The sequence below is a fragment of the Zonotrichia albicollis genome, chromosome 15 (assembly GCF_047830755.1).
Source record: "Zonotrichia albicollis isolate bZonAlb1 chromosome 15, bZonAlb1.hap1, whole genome shotgun sequence".
NCBI lineage: Eukaryota > Metazoa > Chordata > Aves > Passeriformes > Passerellidae > Zonotrichia > Zonotrichia albicollis.
Genome location: NC_133833.1, coordinates 16540664 through 16558847, shown reverse-complemented (window position 1 = coordinate 16558847; position 18184 = coordinate 16540664). Strand labels below are relative to the sequence as shown.

Sequence of the window (18184 nt, the reverse complement as noted above, 5' to 3'; positions counted from 1 at the left end):
CCCAGGAGCTGGACACATGGACACCCAGGAGCTGGACCCACAGACAAAAAAACCGGAGCAAAGCAGAGCAGGGAGGGAAACCCAAAGCCACAGAGAAACCACAGGAAGCAGAGCACAGGGCAGAGCTCCCCGAGCCCCTCAGGAGACCAGGATTGCACAGGGGGGCTCCACAGCCTGGATTTGCATGGCAGGACACGCTGCCACACCAGGCTTGTGATCCCAGAAGTTGAGGCACCACCTGGAACCTGCTAAGCTCCAGGAATTCCCATTGGGCACCACCAGTGGCATCCCATGGCATCACTGTGAAGAGACAGAATTGCCCTGGACTCAGCTCCGAGGCACCGCTGTGTGTCCTGGGCAGCATCCTTGGGCATCCCTGCCCTGCTCCCACCAGGCATTCCAGGCCACATTCCAGCCTCCCCTGGCACCCTTCAGCCAGAAGTCCTGGTCTCCTGTGGAGCCTGCAACCCCCAAGCACACTGAGGCAAAGCCATGCCCACCCCGAGAGAGGCTGGAGATGCCGTGGGGTGCCCTGTGGAGATGCCAGGGGTGCCCTGTGCACCAAATCCCTGCCCCTGAGGGAGCCCAGCACCCCAGGGCGCCACAGGGCACCACAGCTCCCTGCTCCTGGCACAGCCGGACAATGAGCACCAGTTAGACCAGTTCACATACTGGTGTCCTCACACACCAGCCACCCCCTGCCCCAGGTGTCCCTGAGCCTTGGCCAGGTGTCCTTGGCACAGGCAGCACCTGTCACGAGGCTTCTGAGGTTGGAATTTGGCACTTCCATGCAGAGCTGAGTGTCCCTCCCAGAGCCATCCCAGTCACGAGCCATTCCTTGATTTCTGCCCAAATTTGGGACATCACAGAGTGCCCCAGGACATGTGACTGCCTGCTGCCACAAGCAGATCCAGGCTGGTGCTGATGCTGGGGTGGAAGCAGGTGCTGCTCATGACCTTGAGGCTGCTCAGACTTCCAGATGTCCCTGTGGTTCCCAGAAATCCTCTCCATGTCTCCACCACTGTGGAGCTCTCTGAGTTGACAGACTGATGGAGGGAGATGCTGAGGAGCTCTGGGGACTTGAGACATGTGGAGCACCCCCTTCACATGGGACACACATTGGTCCACACAATTCCCTCATCCCAAAAGCAGGGCAGATGCACAGGCACTCCCTGAGCTCGGGGAAGAAGCGAACCAGAGCACCACGGTGGCATTTCTGCCCTGGCCAACGCTCCCTCCTGCCACCAGTTTGGGACTGCCACACACCCAAGTCACCCTGGCACAGCTTTCACACACAGGATGCAGGAGAAGGCTCCAGACAATGCTGGGAATGCTTGACACCGGCATGGACAAAGGGGTGAAGTCAGCAGCCAACCACTGTGTGAGCACATCTTGCCCTAAACCAGCCCCCAGTGATGCTCCCCAAACCCTCAGCTGGGGGCTGGGGCCTGTGCCCACACTGCATCCCTGGCACCCACGGGAGCTCCCCCTGGCAACTGGGACATCCTGGCAGGAGCCACACGGACATACCTGATGGCAGCCCCCCTTCACAGCCTGCTCCGCTCAGGGGACTCTGATGAGGGGCAGAAAAAGGACGACAGCGTCACATCAGTGCACAGCCCCGGCCTCCACACCCCCTGCAGCCTTTGACACCCCTGTCCCCTGGTCCCCACTGCCTCCTCGGCCTCTCCTGGCCCTGCTCCAGCCTCCTGAGGCTGCTCAGCCACTGCTGCTCCTCCCTCGTTCCTGGCTCCAGCTTCATCCTGATCCTCCCTGGAGCCCAGCATCCCTGGTGGGACTCACACAGGGACACTGGGAGCCACCTGGGTGGTGACACCAGAAACTCGGGCACATGGAGGGTTGGGGCTGTGCACACACACAGGGATACACACATGGATACACACAGAAATACACGCACATGGATACACACACATGGATACCTACAGGGATACACACATGGATCTACACACAGGGGTCTACACACAGGGATACACACATGGATACACACATGGATACCTACAGGGATACACACACGTGGATAGACACACATGGACACACACCCATGGATACACACCCATGGATTCACATAGGGATACACACATGGATACAGACACATGGACACACACACCTGGATACACACACACAGATACACATGTGGATACACACATATGGATACACACCCATGGACACACGCATGGATACACACATGGATACACACACATGGACACACACACATGGATACACACATCGATACACACATGGACACACTCACATGGATACACACATATGGATACACACACATGGACACACACACATGGATACACACACACAGATACACACACATGGATACACACACATGGATACACACATGGACACACACACATGGACACACACACATGGATACAAACATCGATACACACAGACACACTCACATGGATACACACATATGGATACACACACATGGATACACACACACAGATACACACATGGACACGTACACACAGACACATACACATGGACACACAGACACCACACCCAGATCCATCCCTCAGGATGCTGGCCCTGCTCGCGGCGCGGGGACAGCCATGCTCACACAGCGGGGACAAGAAGCAGCAGCAGCAGCACAAAAGCAGCCCAGGGGACATGGCAGGGGCATGGGCAGCAAGGGAGCACAGCTTGGTAGGGCACATCCTCGGGGCTGGCCATGCACCAGCGCCCTGTTTCCTGGGGAATTGCCTTGATTCTCTCTCCCATGTGAGATACACAACCAGAGGCACAAGGGCTCCGTTTCCATCCCTACTCTGTGCAAGCAGAGAACGGAATCTGAACCCAAGAGAATCCATCAGGTTTTCTTGTCAGGACCACAGGATGCTCCAGAGGCCACACAAAGCCTTGGGCACTTTGAGGTCATGTTCTGTGGTCTTTCCCTCATGTCCACATGGAATTATCGCCATCCTTTCCTCACCAGCTTTCCTCCTGCACGTCCTTTCCTCTCTCAGAGAGGCCCTGGTGCTCTGTGCTCCCAGGGGAGTGGATGGGAGCCATCCTCTCTTCCTGGGGCAGAGGGAGCTTTGCCGAGCCCACAGAGGGGACTGGCAGGACTGAAATAAAATCCACCTCTGCAGGGAACAAAGCTACGGAGATGTCCTGGTGCCAGCAGCAGCTTGGGAATGGCAGGATCAAGCAGGAACGCTGTGTTCAGGGTCTTTTATTCTGCTCTACCCATTGTCTGCTCCTGGCACTGGAGCCTTTTTCCAGCGTTGTCCCCTTGCTGGCAGAGCGGATTCTGTGCCATGAGCCCGGAACGGGGCAGGGTGCAGTTCCTGAATAGCTGGGACTGAGGGAAAACACGACCCCATGGCCTAATTCCCAGCACATGCTGGTGGCTCAGGGACTCCAGTGTGCCACCAGGCAAGCACAAATCCCTCCTCGGTGGGAATTCTGTCCATGGATTTTCCCCAGTTTTGTGGGGTGGGGAGGAGGCAGGCCCCCACCTCGGGGTGCACAAAGGGTGCTCGGGATTTCTGATCCCTCCTCCACCCAAAATGCACTTTTGTGCCTCTGAGACCCTGGAATGTGACAACATTCCCAGGGATGAAGAGGATGGCCATGCTCTCTCTGGTATCAGGGTATCCTGGTCACACCATGTAAAGCTCTGTGCAGCTGCTGTGTTTTCCTGAGCTTTGGCCCATCCTGGTTATTCCAGGCCACCAGACTGTGCTTCCCAGGCAGGGAAGTGGGTGCTTGGGCATTCACAGCCCTCACATCCTCCTGGCTCCCCCCTTTCTGCAGCTTTGCCTCTTTCTGGCACCCCCTCATCAGCAGCCTCAGGGTGTTTTCCTCCTCAGTGAGGAACCCAGGGCAGGAAAAGTTGGATCCCTTTGGTTTCTTGGGGGGCACCGTTGGGGTTTTACACCAGAACACCCTCAGAGATACCAGGTTGGCTCCTCTGGGAAGAGGCACAAATTGGTGCTGCTGCTAATGACTTGTGTCTCCCTCTCTCCCCACCTAGGGCAGGATCTCATCCTGCCACAGAGCTCCTCCAAACCTTACTGGGGGATTCCAGCACAGCTCTGGGGCACTTTGGGGACAACACAAAAGCAGCAGCCTCAGCCAGCAGTGCCTCCATCTCCTGCAGGAGATGGGCAGAAGTTCCTCACCCTCTGCAAACCTGGGAGCTCCCAGCAGAGGCTGAGCCAGCCCCCAGCACGTTTTTTATGCCAGCCTGGTTTTTATCCCCAGCCTGGTTTGGTTTTCCTGTGTCTTCCACTTGCGTCAGTGCAGGGAGAGCAGGGATGGATGATGCAGCACAGGAGAAGTCTTGGAAGGGAGGGGAAGTGTTGGAGCAGCTCTGGGAGGGGAGGCAGAGGGGCTGTGACAGAGCAGAGCAGGGCAGAGGATGCAGAGAAGCCCAGGAAAGGGGAGGAGGGAAGCACAGCATGCCAGGAGGGACTGGGGAGGCTCAGTGGTGTGGGGAAATGGGGAAGGGGAGTGTGGGGAGAACAGCTGGGAGGAAAACCAGATGCTTTCACAGAGCTGGGATCAGAACAAGCCTTCTTCCCTCCCTGGGGAGAACTCATCTAGCCAGCTGCCCCAAAAGCAGAGCCCCAGAGCCCTGACCTGTGCTGGCCCTGGGGACAGAGGGACAGACAGGGCCCACGCTGTACCCTGGGCTGCCAGGGGTTCCAGAGGTCTGTCCTGAGCCAGGCAAAGGGAGAGGGCTCCCAGGAGAAGCAGCCTGGCCACCGTGCTGTGGACACCTGGGAATGCCTCCTCTCCCATTCCTGGCCCTCAGGGCTCTGCAGACCCCTCTGGGGTGTCCCTGAGGGTGATGGCCCCCCATGACATCCCCTCCCAGCAGCACTGTCCCCCCTCCCTGTGCAACAAGGACTCCCTTCCCACCCCACAGCTCCTGCAGTCAGCACCATTCTCTATTTCACCATTCCTGGTGCTGTTCTCCTGCACCATGGCTCCTCCAGGAACCATTCCCAGGAATCCTGCTCCCTGCTGCCCATGGCAGAGCTGCTGGTGCCAACATTCTCCACAGGTGCCACTCTCCCACAGCGCCACTCCCCCCAGGTGTGTCCTCCCTAGGTGTGTCCCCCCCAGGTGTGTTCCCCCAGGTGTGTGTCCCCCACGGCGCACTCCCGAAGGCACAGCTCTCCCATGGTGCTGCTCCCTCCAGGTGCCATTCCCTGCAGTGCCATTCCTGGGAAATGCCATCCCCACGGCGCTGCTGCCTCCAGGTACGGGTCCCCCTGCAGGTGCCATGTTCTGTGCTGCTGCTGCCTCCAGGTGCTGCCCCCCCTGCTGCTGCCTTCCCTGCAGGCAGCCCTGCTGCAGTGGAGCCATCTCCTCCAGGCTCCATGTTTTACACACTGCTCCCTCCAGACACCACTTCCCTGCCGAGCTGCTTCCTCCAGGCACCGGTGCTGCTGCTCCCCTCCCTGCTCAGACACCCTTAGGAACAGCTGGGATTGTGCAGCCCAACATGCCATGTTCTTACACTGGCTATCCTATCCTATTCCATCCCATTAATAGAATCCTATCCTATCCTATCCTATCCTATCCTATCCTATCCTATCCTATCCTATCCTATCCTATCCTATCCTATCCTATCCTATCCTATCCCATCCCATCCCATCCCATCCCATCCCATCCCATCCCATCCCATCTCAGCAGGAGTTTCCTGCAGGGAACAGGCATGTGGCAGCTCTGTGCCTCATTCCCAGCACGTTTTCCCCTTGCCCGGGCTGTAGGGAGAGGGGAGCTGTGCTGCAGGTGGCTCTGGAGCTAGGACCTCCTTTACAAGCTCACAGACCAGAAGGTGCACCTTCACAGTCCCCAAATGAGGGGGACACAGCCGGTGCATTATCCCAGCAGGCAATCATGGAATATCCTGAGCTGAAGGGACCCAAAAGGATCATCAGTCCAGCTCCAGAGCCCCCAGCAGTCCCCCCTGTGCATCCCTGGTGCCCAAGGGCTCCTGGAGCTCTGGCAGCCTCGGGGCTGTGCCCATTCCCTGGGCAGCCTGGGCAGTGCCAGCACCCTCTGGGGCAGAACCTTTCCCTGGTGTCCATCCCAAAGCTCCCCTGCAGCCGTTCCCTCCTACCCTGAGCTCTGCCCTGGGCTCCTCTCTGCAGCTGAACCAGCCCAGTGCCCTCAGCCCTCCTCGGGTGGCCCCTGCAGAGCTTCCCCAGCCCGGGCCCTCCTTTGGGCATCTGGGACAGCTTTGGGGCTCTGATATTGTGGCACCTGAAGGGCCCCAGCCCTGGAGTGGGACAATCCCTCCCTGGCTGATCCCCGGGACACCTTTGGATGCAGAATCCCTCCCACAGCTCCTCACCCATTTCTGGCCCATATTCCCGTGAGGACGAGCCCAGAGCTCAGCAATGTGCCCTGCAGAGCTGCTGGGGCAGGGATGTTTGGGCACGGAGGGCTCGGAGCCGGGAGCAGCTCCCGCATCCCCGGGCTTCCGCCGCACCTTCCCCGGCTGCAGGACCGCTCCCAGCACCCCATCACCCAGGCAGACGGCTGCGGGACCGCTCCTAGCACTACAACACCCAGCCAGATGGCTCCCCAAGGTTCCCACCCTCGCTCCAGATGGCTCCCGCTATGAGAGCCCGACCCGGCACTGCCCACCGCGGGGTGACTGCGGCTCCGAGCCGCACCTCGGGCTCTCGGGGCGCGAACGAGCAGCACCCGCTGTTCCACACATCCCCAGGTGCTGCAGGGCACGCACAGCCTTCTCCTGGGCTCCAGGGGATGGAACAGCCCCGGCATCCCCCGGCCCCTCCAGCCCCGCTGCTCTGCCCCTGTGCTGGGCAGCACAGACAGCTCGGCACACACGGATCAGCCCCAGCCCCTGCAGGGCATCCTGGCACTCCGGAGCTGCAAACGCCTTCCCAGCCCCTGCCGAGGGCAGCCCAGCAGGGCCAGGAAGGGATGTGGAGAGATGGACCCAACAGGCTCAGCATTGCCAGCACAGCTGGGGCTGGGGAGCTTTGCCTGGCTCCCAGGGGATGTGTTCTTCCTTCTCCCCACTCCCAGGGGATGTGTTTCCATTCCCCATTCCTAGGGGATGTGTTTTCCCTTTTCCTCATTCCCAGGGAATGTGTTATCCCTTTTTCCCCATTCCCAAGGGATGTGCTTTCCCTGTTCCCAGGGGATGTGTTTTCCCCTTTTTCCCTGTTCCCAGGGGATGTGTTTCCCTTTCCCCACTCCCAGGGGATCTGTTCTTCCTTGTCCCCATTCCCAGATGATGTGTTATCCCTTTTTCCCCATCCCCAAGTGATGTGTTTCCCTGTTCCTGGGGAATGTGTTTTCCCTTTTTCCCCATTCCCAGGGGATGTGTTTTCCCTTTTTCCCCATTCCCAGGGGATGTGTTTCTCTTTTTCCCCATTCCCAGAGGATCTGTTCTTCCTTGTCCCCATTCCCAGGGAATGCGTTTTCCCTTTTCTCCATTCCCAGGGAATGTGTTTTCCCCATTCCCAGGGGATGTATTTTCCCTTTTTCCCACTCCAGGGAATGTGTTTTCCCTGTTCCCAGAGGATGTATTTTCCCTTTTTTTTCCCCACTCCCAGGGGATCTGTTTCCATTCCCTCACTCCCAGGGGATGTGTTTTCCCCATTCCCAGGGATGTGTTTTCCCTTTTTCCCCATTCCCAGGGATGTGTTTTCCCTTTTCCCCCATTCCCAGGGTTGTGTTTTCCCTTTTTTCCCCATTCCCAGGGTTGTGTTTCCCGTGTGTGCAGGAGGAGCCGCCTCCCTGCTGCAGTCACAGCGGCCACATCGCCACAGCAACGGCAGGCAGAGCACCCAGATGGATGTTCCCAGACACTGAGAATGTCCCTGCAGGGCTCAGAACACACTGAGGGCTCCCAAAATCCCCATAACCCCACAGCTTCCCTGTGATACCCAAAAAAATAAACTCAACCCCCCTGTAACAGATTTTGTGGTTGTGGTGCCACCCCCATGATCTCCTACCCCGGCACAGAGGGGCTTCAACCTTCACTGGACTATAAAAAGCAGAATTATTACATTAAACTGCTGAATAATTATGTTAAGAAGCACCTAAATAGGATTACAGGGTCCAAAGGTTAGGAAATGCCAAAATTAGGATTGTCCAGGCAGCCTTAATTCTCCTCCTGCTTCCTGATGCAGAGCAGAGTCTCACTCTGGAGGGAAATATTTCCCCTGGGGTCTCTTTGTGGCTTCCAGGGAGAGGACAGAGCCCCTGGGAGGTTTAACAGGGAACGAGCTGATTTGCCACTGAGACTCTGCCCCGAGGCTGGGGAGGGTACAAGGAAAGGGTCAAGAGATCACAGGAAACTCCTCCTCTAAATAAAAAGGGGCTGGAGGATGGGAGTGTTGCTCTCCTAATGAGAAAAAGCAGCAATTTTCTCTCCTCCTTCCAGAAATAAAATATCTGGGCACATTTCACTGTCACTTCTCAGAATATTTGGTACTTGGCACACGCCCTCTATGAAAAATCAGGTCCCTGCAGCTAAAACTCACAGCAGCCAAAAGGAAAGGCACAGAATGAGCATTGCTGGGCAATCCCCTCACTCACATTGCATAAAACAACCCAACCCAGCTCCAGAGTGAAACCCTGGATCCATTCACATCCCAACCTACAGACCAGGGGCATTCCACAAATATCCACCAGAAATGTTGGGGAGTCCAAACCAACCCATGGAATAACCAAACCCCATTCCAGCACTGGCTCCTGCAGCACCCAGGAGAACAACAGCACCTGAGGTTCCTTTAGCAACAACAAAGGCCCTAAAGCCATGGAATTGGGACAGTGGAGCTCCTGCCCTCCCTGCCCAGGAGCTGGGACTGGGGGAGCTCAGGGTTAATGATGGAAATCCCAAGGGAGGGAGCAGCACCTGCCACCCCCGGGGCTGCCAGCTCATGCATGCCTTGGATGCACATTCCTGCTGCCCAAATCGCTCCTGATTGCTCCTGCTTGCATTCCCCATCCCCACCTGGCTCTGCTGATGGCGATTCTGCCCCTGGGGGGCTGGGGATGGCTTGTCCCCCTGCAGGCAGGGGCTCCCTGAGGACAGGGAATGGCTGTCACAGAGCTCCCTGGGGACCGGGAATAGCAGAGATCCCTGGGGACAGAGAATGGCTGTGACAGAGCTCCCTGGGGACATGGAATGGCCACCCTAGAGTTCCTTGGGGATATGGGAATGGCTGTCACAGAGCTCCTTGGGGACACAGAATGGCCACCCTAGAGCTCCCTGGAGACATGGGAGTGCCCACCCCAGAGCTCCTTGGGGACACAGGAATGACAGAGTTCCCTGGGGACATGGGCATGGCTCTCCCAGAGCCCTCAGAGCTCCCTGGGGACACAAAAATGGCAGAGTTCCCAGGGGACAGGGAATGGCTGTCCCAGAGCTCCCTGGGGACATGGGAATGGCTGTCCCAAAGTTCCTTGGGGACACAGGAATGGCAGAGCTCCCTGGGGACATGACATTGATTGGCAGAGATCCCTACGGACACAGGAATGTCCACCCCAGTTCCCTGGGGACACAGGAATGGCAAAGCTCCCAGGGGACAGGAAATGGCCACCCCAGAGCTTCTTGGGGACACAAGAATGCCCATCACAGAGCTTCTTGGAGATATGGGAAGGGCTCACCCAAAGGGGCACAGGAATGCCCATCCCAGAGCTCCCTGGAGACATGGGAATGCCCACCCCAGAGCTCCTTGGGGACACAGAAATGGCCAGAGCTCCCAGGGGACACAGGAGTGCCCACCCCAGAGCTCCCTGGCACACTCCGGGTGCCATGTGCTGCCAGCCAGGGTGACCAAGGGGCCCGGCCAGCAGGAGCAGTGTCACCAGTGCCACTCTGAGCACCCACTGCCCTGGTGACACCGTGCCCACAGCCCAGGGGCCCTTCACAGCCCTCTGGTGTGCTTCACTCTCACCTGCACCTGGTGAGGGACAGGGAGTGGCCCTGGTGGCACCAGGTCCTGGGGAGCTGCCAGTCCATTTTATCAGGGCTTGGTGACACACAGTTGTTCTCTTACCCCGTGTCCCCAGGTCCCCAGCTCTCAGAGAATCCCTGGTCATGATCCCAGAGGGGCTGGAGACCTGAGCCATGGCAGGGCTGTGCCCTGTGGGGCTGGGGACAGTCCCCCCACCCAGCAGGGACATGGCACAGCAGCAAATGCTCCTTCCAGGAGAAGCAAAGCACATAATCCTTGAGCTTTGAGAGTGCTTGAGCCTGTGAGAGGACAGCTCTGATCCTCCCTGACCTGTCCCCTCTGCCCCGGGCTGGGGGCAGCACAGAGGGTCCCCTGCAGCCCCATCCCACCCAAACCATGGCATTGCACCCTGGCATCCCTGGGGCTGGCCTGGGCACCCTCCTCCTGCAGCATCCCAGCACCTGCAAGGGTTAATCTGCCTCTCCAGAGCTCCTCAAAGCTAATTAGAAAGAGCCTGGGCAAGTGTGGTGGCAGACACCAGTGCACTTATCTCCCCACTTCCGGGGCTCTGCCCTTATCATTTAATTAAAGCTGCAGCCTGCTGCCCTGGCTGCCAGCAGCTCATCACCGAGGGCACTGGAGCTTGAGGCAGCTCTGCCAGCGCACCAGGAAGGGCAGGAGAAGGGAGAACAGGCCCTGGGAAGGACAATCAGAGGGAGAAGAGATAAAGGAAGAGTCCCTGTGTGCTGGCTGGGACTGGGGAGGCAGTGAGGGACTCCAAAGTGTGCCACCCCTGTGCCAGGCATGGGGGATGTGGGGACAGCTCTGCTCCAGGGGGACCTGGGTGGTGTCACAGCCTGGGAAGGAGCCAAGGAAAGGCATTGGGGGAGGCACTTCAGAGTGACTCCATCTCCCAGAACCCCCAGAACAGCTCTCCCATGGAATCCCAGGATCACTGAGGTTGGAAAAGCCCTCCAGGATCAAAGAGTCCAAGCTGTGCCTGATCCCCACCTTGTCCCCAGCCCAGAGCACTCAGTGCCACCTCCAGCCCTTCCTGGGACACCTCCAGGGATGGGCACTCCAAACTCCCCCGGCCAGCCCCTCCCAATCCCTGAGCCCCCTTTCCATGGGGAAATTCCTGCTGTGCCCACCCTGGGCCTGCCCTGGCCCAGCCTGAGGCCGTTCCCTCTGCTCCTGTCCCTGTTCCCTGGAGCACAGCCCGACCCCCCGGCTGTCCCCTCCTGGCAGGAGCTGTGCAGAGCCACAAGGGCCCCCTGAGCCTCCTTTGCTCCAGGCTGAGCCCCTGCCCAGCTCCCTCAGCCTCTCCTGGGGCTCCAGCCCCTGCCCAGCTCCGTTCCCTGCCCTGGACATGCTCCAGCCCCTGCAGGGCTCTCTGGCCATGAGGGCCCAGAACAGGACACAGCCCTGAGGTGCCCCAGCAGTGCCAGCACAGGGGACAGGCCCTGCCCTGCTCCTGCTGCCACACTGGTTGTGATCCAGGCCAGGTGCCCACGGCCTCCTTGGGCACCCCTGGGCTCATTTCTTCTCAAGTCTGATGCTTTGCCCACTAGGCAGGGCTGGAATTTTGATGGAATCAATGAACCAGCACGGCACAAACCCTGCACTGTGTCCCCTCCCTGTCCCCCATCCCTGGTGGAAGATGTCACCAGGACAGGGTGGCATTTTTGGGGTGGGGTGAGGGACATCTTCTACTGTCCCAGGCTGCTCCAAGCCCTGTCCAGCCTGGCCTTGGACACTGCCAGGGATCCAGGGACAGCCACAGCTGCTCTGGGCAAGCTCAGGGCATCACTACCTTCACAAAGAAAGGTTTTTCCCCTAATATCCAATCTAAACCTCCTGTGTCAGTTGGAATCCATTCCCTGATGGATAAACCCTGAGAATGCTGTTGTGTGAAGGCCACACAGGGCAGTGTGGGCACAGCTCCCCAGGGATGTGTTCTGAGGTACATTCAGAGCACATTTTGGGACAAGCAGCCCCCAAACACTGCTGACAGCTCCCATGCCAAATCCCACCTCTCCCTCCCAAAGCGTGGTTAAGCTAATGGATCATGAAAGGAAATTTTCATAATCACTTTGTTAGCAGGGCTGAGGCAGCACGGCTTGTTCTCCAAAACTAGCTGGAACAGCTTGGCTAAACCTCATGAAAAACAGAAAAAGAAATCAACCTGAGGGGAACCCAGCATGGAAAATTGAAGCTGTGGTGCTGGAAAGCAGCTGAGGCGATAAGGCATCGGAAAGGAGCCTGTGCAGCACAAAATGTCAGAGCTGAGGCTGTGCAGGGCAGGATCCTCACTGCAGAACTGCTCCAGAGGCACAGCCTGGCTGGAGCCAGGGAGCACATCCTGACCCCCTCCTCCTTTTCCTGCTGCTCCTCCTGTGTGCCCGGCACACCCCAAGTGCCAGAGCTGTGCTGGGAATGGGAGCACCGGCCAGGGAGGGGCTGGGAAAGGGGCTCAGATGGGGAAAAGGAGGTTCAGGGGACACTTTGTGGCTCTGCACAACTCCCTGACACGAGAGGAAATCAGGAGCTGCTCCCAGGATGAGTGGGCTCAAGCTGCAGCAGGAGAGGCTCAAGCTGGACATCAGGGAACATTTCATCCCAAAGGGATGGTCAGAGCTGTCCAGGGCAGTGGTGGAGTCACCCTGGAGGGACTTCAAAGCCATTTGTGTAGCTATGATATTTTCTGTAAAAATCTGATTTTGAAGATTCTGAAGATTCTGAAAAATCTTTTCAAGATTTTTTCTCCTGAGAAGCTGAGAGACTTCAGGAACAAAATATAAACAATGATTATCTGCTGCTGTGGAATGCAACAGGTGCATCTGTGATTGGTCCATAGAGTTGTTTTTAATTAATGGCCAATCACAGTCAGCTGGCTTGAACTCTCCCAGCCACAAGCCTGTGTTATCATTCCTTCTTTTTCTATTCTTAGCTAGCCTTCTGATGAAATCCTTTCTTCTACTCTTTTAGTATAGTTTTAATGTAATATATTTCATAAAATAATAAATCAAGCCTTCTGAAACATGGAGTCAGATCCTCATCTCTTCCCTCATCCTCGGACCCCTGTGAACACTGTCTCACATGTGGATATGGCACCTGGGGACAGGGGTTAGTTTGGCATTGCTGGGGGAATGATTGGGCTTGATGATCTCAGATTTCCAACCTTAATTCCATGATTCTGTACAAAGGGTGGTCCTCTCCCACCCGCTGCTCATATCCTAATCACACAAGCCAGAATTAACAGGCAATAATTGGATTATTTTTAATTAATTTTCAGCACGGCCAGGCCTCTCACCTCACCTACAGCACTCCAAGGAGCACCAGTTCATGCACACAGGGATTTGGGAATCCCAGCCTGGCTTTGTGAGTCCTCTCCAGTGTTTGCTCCTTGGTGGCTGCCTCTCATTGTTCCCGGGTATTAAAGCTCTTGTGTCAAGGAGAAAAGAAGTGGCGTTCGCATGTCTGCCTTTGAACAAAACCATTGTTCAGCTCCATCAACAATTTAATAATCCTTCGCTGGCAGGACAATGGATGGGGGGAAATGGTGGGCGCAGGGGGGCCGGGAGCCGCAGAGCCAAGTGCTGTTCCCGGCCTTTGAAGTCAGGGAGGTGTTTAAGTGACAAAAAACCCACAAGTTTATGAAAAGGGCTCCTCTCAAGGAGGGGATCTGCAAACAAAGGGAACCAAGACCACTCAGAGGGAAGCAGAGCAGGGAGAAGGAAGAGCCCTTGGAAGAGAGTCAAGCCAAACCCCAAGGAAACCGGCAGAGGAAATGACAGCGTGGATTTGCATGTGGATGCTTTGTTTCCTTGCCACGGATCTTTCCTGGGAAGGGGAGCACCCCCAGATCATTGCAGCTCCCTTACAGCCTGTCCTGAGCCTGTCCTGCAGACACCCAGGGGGAAGAGGCAGATCCCTGCCGGAATTTTTGGTGGCTGTGGGAAGGATCAGGGGACGCTCAGTGCAGGGTGAGGCTCTTGGGCTGTGCTGTCCCTGCTGGAGGCACACACAGCCCTGGATCCCAAACCCAGCCCTGGGGAACCAAACCCACCTGAAATCCAACACACAGCACTCCTGGGAGTGTTAGAGCAGGGATACAGCCAGGGAATGATCCCACATCAAACGGGGTCGTTTCTCTGCCGATTGCTCTGAGATCCAGAGCCTGAACCCCCGGGCTGCCCAGCCCCTTTCTCTGCAGTGCAGCCGTGCCACAAAGCAGCTGAAAACGCTCCTTATTGACGCCTCCAACGCCCACAGACTGCGAGGCTGAGAATCTGCAGTGGGAGCACCACGGGGAGAGGGTTTGTGGCTGGCACGTGGCAGGAGCAGCACCGGTCACATCCTTCTGTGGTGCAGGCAAAATTCACCCCAAGGAATCAACCCCGGGGCTTAAATTGCAGCATTTGCCCTCATAATGTGATTCCCCACCAGGCACTGAAAGGATCTGCTGCCCTTATGGCCAGGATTGGGGAGAAATCCCCCTTCTCTAATGGCCAGGAAAAGGGAGAAATCCCCTTCTCAAAATGGCCAGGATAAGGGAGAAATCCCCTTCTCAGATGGCCAGGATTGAGGAGAAATCCCCCTCTCCTGGAAAAGCAAGAGGGATCAGCACCAAAGCACCAAAGCATCCAGCTGAAGGAGCAAACACAGAATATGGGGATGTTTAGGAACAGGACAGCCGGGTGATGGCTCATTTGGGAAAAAAACCCTGATCCTGATGAATTTTGCTGTGCCCTGTGTTTGTTTTTAGGATGGCAGCAAGAAGGCCTTGCGGGAAAGCAGGGAAAAGACAGAAAATCGCTTCCGATAGGGAATATCAACCTCCAGCTACCCCTGGGTGCTGCAGTTTACAGGCTGCTGGAGGAGAGATGCAATAAAGTTTGCGCCACTCGAGGGAGGCCTGCCAGAGGCAGTCCTAAAGGCTGCCATGAATAAAACACGCTTTAAAGAGCCAGCGAGGATTACAAAATCCTGAAACCCAGGCAGGATAAGCGGGATACATCATCCCCCCCATGTCAGAGGGAGATGTGCTCACAGCACAGCATCAGGGAGCAGCAGGATGAGCATGAGATGATTTGGGTTTCACAATAAAACAGAGATGGATGAAAATTTCCAGAATTGGTCCACGGGCATCATTCTTTGCAGTTATTTTTCCAAAGGGAGGAGATGGCAAGAGCGGGTCTGCTCCTCATGCGAGGAGGCACGGAGCAAAGCAGCGTCTGTGCCCAGGTACACAGCTCAGAGGGATCCGCGATTGGAGAGGTCCCGGCCAGCAATTGACCCTTTGAAGGAAGCCGTACATCATCATTAAAGAGCTCCACATCCCGGGGGACCCGGAGGCAAAACAGCCCCGGCGCTGCTGTCCCGGTGCGGGAGCAAACAGGGCTCGGGGAATGACAAATGGGATGCGCGGGGGCGGCTGGGTTTACCTGCAGCCCCAGCACGGGAAGGGCTCGGGATCTGCTCCTCAGGGAGGCTGATAGGGGAACAATAGCCTGCAAGTGGCATTGTTTGCAGGAAAGGCGAGATATTTGCCTTTTCTCACTGATGTTGCTGCATCTCTGTGGGGGCCCCTTCCTGTGTGGCTAATAAGCAGCAAGACGCCAGACGTGGAATACAAAAATTCCTTTGGCTTTGATTCGTTTTCTTTCTGGATAGAGTCAGCCTTACTTTTGTCAAGATCCCTGTTGTCTGGGTAATTTCATCTAGAGATCCTCAAGGAGCACAGATCTCCACATCACTCTGAGTTTAATATCTCAGTTTGAGCTGGCATATATTCCAGCAATAATTTATACAGCTGAAGAAGGGGAAAAAAAAAAGATTACTTCTGTCTAATTGGCATTACACTAATTACCAGCAAAATACATCAGGCAAATATCACATCTCCTCACTCTCTGTCATTTTGCATTCCCTGCTCCATTTTCTCTTTCCTCGGCAGCGATAAAACAACACGACAGCCATTCCGACATCCCTGAGCAGGGATCACATCCTGACCCCCTCCTCCTCCTCCTTGTTTCCTCACGTCCAGGCAGGTTGTACCAACCCAGACACACACAGCTGACTGAGAACTGCTGCTCCCAGGAACCTGTGCATTCCAGCACCCTGCTCTTCCCTGCTGCATCCCTTCCCCAGCCTCCTGTCCAGAGGGTTCATCCCTGCAAGAACATTTTATACCTGAGTGATACAGAACACAGACTACAGAAGAGTCACAGGTTTCACCCATGGGCCACCTGAGCTGATTTATTCCTGATTTACAGCCAGTCTCCCCCAAATTATTGGAAAAATGTCACACCCCTGCTCGTCTCCCCCAGATTATTGAAAAAATGATGTTATTTTAGCCCAACACCAGTCTCACACCAGAGTAAAGGTGCCAAGTGTAAATCCAAGCATGTCCAAGAGCTACCACGAGCAGAGTCCTCATCACCCAGCTCATTCTGACATGAGCTCCCTGCCAGACAAGAGCCCTGGAACAGAGCACTTTGGGGGGATCCTTCCCTGTTCTTGTCCCCCAAGCTCAGGAATGAGGTCTGGATGCTTGTTTTTGGGAAAGGAGCATCCAGGTAGGACTCGGTGTCCATAACACCCTGGGAGGTTCCACACTCCCACCAGTGAGGTTCAGCCCTCCTTTTCCATGAGGAAATGTCCTTGAAATGTCTCACAGGAATCATTTGGGAGCTTTGTACCCCGTTCAGAGGCACGACCTCCTCTCCAACCCAGTGGGGATAACACACACAGACAATGTCCCTGCATGTCTCTGCTGGGAAAACGGATCCTTCTGGCCACCCACACATAAACTCCCCCATTCCTACTCATTGGTCACTTCTTGTCCTGCTCAGAGGAGCTGGAAAGGGAGCCCATCTCCAGCCACACTGGCCAGGGAACAAGGGCAGAGCCCCATGTGGCCGCTGTGGTGTCCCTGAGCAAAGCGTGGCCGCCTCAGCTCCCGGGAAATGAGCCCTGGATGCTGGCAGGGAACGGAGCCCTGGGGAAGGAGAGGCAAACGCAGGGGCTGCCACGGTTTGATAACCTCTGAGGCACAGCAGCCTGGCCCTGGATGGCTCAGCACATCCATGACTAATGGCAGATTTATGGAGTGTCCTCTCTGCCGGGGAAGCGGAGCGCCGGCGTTCCAGCCACTTAACGGAGGGGACTTCAAACCAGGATGGATGAGAGCCCGTGGGAAGAGACAGGAAGAGAGATTCTTTAATGGTGACAGCACAAAGGAGCAAATCCCGGGGAAGAGCCAACAACTGAGACTGACACCTGACCTGTCTCAACAGCAAAGCTCCCATTGATTTCAGCGGGGACAGGGATGAATCCCTTATCCTCTATCTCCTGCCGGTGAGAGGGATTTTCCATGTGAGGGATCCACACCTGACCGATCCTTCAAACTCAGCCACCTGCTATTTTTATGAGAAAGAAACCGCGGTGTGGAGTCCACGAGAAGCTCAAATGGGAGAGTTTGTAAGCTCCTCTGGCATTAAGTTTAAATCCCACGCTAATGCAGGTGCCTTGCACGGGCAGAGGCAGTGCCAGGCAGGTTTATGGAGACATTCCGGAGCATTGGGAGGCAGATAAAGGGGAATAACTGCGGTAGATCACACAGGAGCTGGAAATGGCACGTCAAATTACTTCAAAAGGAGCTTTCTAAGGAAGCAGGTCTTTGAAAACAACAAATAGTCTGGGGCTGCTGAGGGATCCTGCCTGTCTGTTGCTTTTACACTCGGTGGCTTTTTCTGGTTTAGACGTGTTCTAAAGCTGAATGCCAAGCTCAGAATCCCTGCCTCCTGCAGAATCCCGGCTTCCTGCAACTTCAGCTCTTTGTGGAGCCACAGAGCAGGCAGGGTGGGGAAACTGCTCTGTCTGGAGAGCAAAATTGGCCAAAAAAATGTGACCCAGCAAAACCTCAGCCTGGTCACTCCCCTGTCCAGCTGACCATGGAGCTGTGCTGGGACATCAGGATGGCCCAGGGACAGGGGTGAGCCAGCCAGGAGGGACAGGAGGGACCTGCCTATTCTGCTCCCAAAACACACAGAGTGTTGTGGCTCAGGAGAAATCATCGTTCCCATTCCTGGCTGTCCCCACCTGTCCGAAGAAATGGCAGCAAGTCCCAAGTTTACGCGTTCATTTTAAAATGGGCTGGGAAACACAAAAGAAGAGCCTGAAGCAGCTTCACCCAACCCCTCACTCCAAGGAAATGTCCTCCCTGGAGAGGAACGTGGGACAAGCAA

The 18184-nt window shown here is 56.2% G+C and overlaps 1 protein-coding gene across 5 annotated transcripts in view; it reads right to left on the bottom strand.

The window, feature by feature from the left end:
- Nucleotides 1-18184, bottom strand: part of PCDH1 (protocadherin 1) — a 58513-nt gene that overhangs the window by 4167 nt on the left and 36162 nt on the right. Inside the window, exon 4 of one of the 5 annotated variants that reach the window (XM_074552185.1) lies at nt 1531-1573. The exons of the other annotated variants lie outside the window; for them this stretch is intronic. Within the exon in view, the coding sequence (XP_074408286.1) occupies nt 1548-1573 (26 nt within the window). The 3' untranslated portion in view covers nt 1531-1547. The remainder of the gene's footprint in view (nt 1-1530; nt 1574-18184) is intronic. 5 annotated transcript variants of the gene reach the window in all.